Below are 2,500 nucleotides of genomic sequence, written 5' to 3' on the forward strand. Positions count from 1 at the left end.
CCCCAGTTCGCTACTTCGGTGAGTAATGTCGGGAAGTTTAGTCCTAATAGTTGATTGATCTCATGGATTTTTTTTTATTTTAAAAGAACTATTTATGTGTTTACATATGCCTTTGTGTGTGTGTGTGTGTGTGTGTGTGTGTGTGTGTGTGTGTGTGTGTGTGTGTGTGTGTGTGTGTGTGTGTGTGTGTGTGTGTGTGTGTGTGTGTGTGTGTGTGTGTGTGTGTGTGTGTGTGTGTGTGTGTGTGTGTGTGTCTGTGTGTGTGTGTGTGTGTGTGTGTGTGTGTGTGTGTGTGTGTGTGTGTGTGTGTGTGTGTGTGTGTGTGTGTGTGTGTGTGTGTGTGTGTGTGTGTGTGTGTGTGTGTGTGTGTGTGGGTGTGTGTGTGTGTGTGTGTGTGTGTGTGTGTGTGTATTCACCTCGGATCTGCTGCAGTCTCTGTCGAGACAGCCAGACACCACCCTACGGCAGTGAGCTCAGAGCTCATTATTAGCCGATCTCTGGGTAGGTCTGAGACCACTCACACACCACACACCGGGACAGCAAGGTCACAACTCCTTGACTAACGTCCCGTACCTACTCACTGCTAGGTGAACAGGGGTTACACGTGAAAGGAGACAAACCCAACTTATTTCCCCCCGGCCGGGGAATCGAACCCCGGTTCTCTGGCTTGTGAGGCCAATGTGTGTGTGTGTGTGTGTGTGTGTGTGTGTGTGTGTGTGTGTGTGTGTGTGTGTGTGTGTGTGTGTGTGTGTGTGTGTGTGTGTGTGTGTGTGTGTGTGTTGTGTGTGTGTGTGTGTGTGTGTGTGTGTGTGTGTGTGTGTGTGTGTGTGTGTGTGTGTGTGTGTGTGTGTGCGTGTGCGTGTGCGTGTGCGTGTGCGTGTGCGTGTGCGTGTGCGTGTGTGTGACGACAAAGTTCTTCACCCTGTACACCACAGCATAACTTAATATTGAAATAACCCAACAAGTAGCATGCTCCCCCACTCCCAGCATATGCTGTCTCACAACTCCATGAATAGCATAACCCACCCCAGGTATCATACCCACCCCCCCCAAAAAAAACAATAATAATAATAATAATAATAATAATAATAATAATAAATAAATACAATAAAATAAAATAGATAAAATTAAATTAAATTAAACTAAATAAAGTAAATAAATAAATGACATCATTAAATAAAAAATTAGAATTAAAATAAAATAAAACAAGATAAGATATAAAATAAAATAAAACAAGATAAAGTAAAAAAAAATGAAATAAAATTAAATGTATAATAAAAAATAAAATAAAATAAAATAAAATAAAATAAAATGAAAGGAAATAAAATGAAAAAACACAAGTAAAATAAGATAGAATAAAATATAAAATTACATTAAATTAAATTAGATTAAATTAGATTAAATTAATTAGATGAAATAAAATTAAATTAAATTAAATCAAATATATAATAAAATAGAATAAAATTAAATTAGATTAAATATATCATGAAATAAAATAACGTAAAATAAGATAAAATTAAATATAAAATGAAATATAATAAAATAAAATAAGATAGAATAAAATTAGATAAGATGAAATAAAATGAAAAATAAAATAAAATAAAATAGATAAAAGATAATATATGATATAGAATTAAATTAAATTAATCAAATTAAATTTAATAAAAAAAAATCAAATAAATCAATACCATTATTGCACCCACCCTTGCAACCCCGGTTCTTCTTCGATAACCTCTCAAGCCAGAAGTGGCACCTATGCCTTTCCTAGATTATCTCCCGTGTTAAAAAAAAAGGCTAACATACCTAGTAAAAGCAAATTTATATTTTCTTGCAGTTGGGCATCAACGACAACACAGCGGGTCGACTTGATTCCTTCACATTCGCCCACTTCGAACAACGCAAAGTAAGTCGAAACAACTTCTTCAACCACGTAGTCAAAAAACTAAGAAAGTTCAGTAGGAGAGCTTAACTCTGCTGTACTTCATTGATTCTATTCTGCCTAATACATTTTTGTTTATCTGAAGAAATGTTATTAACGTGAGTGGGTTAAAACTATCTAGATTTCTTCAGCAAAGTGATGTTTGTTACCGTTTCTATTCTGGTTAATCTTGGGGTGATTTCATTCATCCATCGGGGAGTGACTGTAGGTAAGGTGAAGTTGATGTCGACTTCTACGTAGTATCTTGTAGTATTTATCAGCGAATGAATTACTATTTTTTTTTTTTTTTACCGTTTCTGTCACGGCTCTCTTCTCTTTTTTATTCCTCAACTGCTCCTCTCTTTTAAGAGGTTATCAGACTGGGCTCTTTTTCCTCCCACGTCCTATCCAAAACCTCCATTTGAAGAGCTAAAATATAACTTTGCTTACAGAAATCTAGACTTTTCTAAGAATATTTCAATAGTCTTTCTAACATTCGTAAATGTTCATAACCTCCTAGTTCATCATTCAACTTTGCTATATATGACGAAAAGATAAGTTTTGATATTTGGAGATTTGAAA

The 2,500-nt window shown here is 35.2% G+C and overlaps 1 protein-coding gene across 3 annotated transcripts in view; it reads left to right on the forward strand.

Moving 5' to 3' along the window:
- LOC143033796 (uncharacterized) overlaps positions 1–2,500 on the forward strand; it is a 153,558-nt gene that overhangs the window by 132,989 nt on the left and 18,069 nt on the right. For all 3 annotated transcript variants that reach the window (XM_076199292.1, XM_076199291.1, XM_076199289.1), the window contains 2 exons: positions 1–18; positions 1,835–1,903. The exon at positions 1–18 is cut by the window's left edge and continues 157 nt beyond it. In XM_076199292.1, coding sequence (XP_076055407.1) covers positions 1–18; positions 1,835–1,903 — 87 coding nt within the window. The remainder of the gene's footprint in view (positions 19–1,834; positions 1,904–2,500) is intronic.

This window comes from Oratosquilla oratoria, chromosome 16 (genome assembly GCF_046742065.1).
Source record: "Oratosquilla oratoria isolate Oo_2021 chromosome 16, ASM4674206v1, whole genome shotgun sequence".
Lineage (NCBI taxonomy): Eukaryota > Metazoa > Arthropoda > Malacostraca > Stomatopoda > Squillidae > Oratosquilla > Oratosquilla oratoria.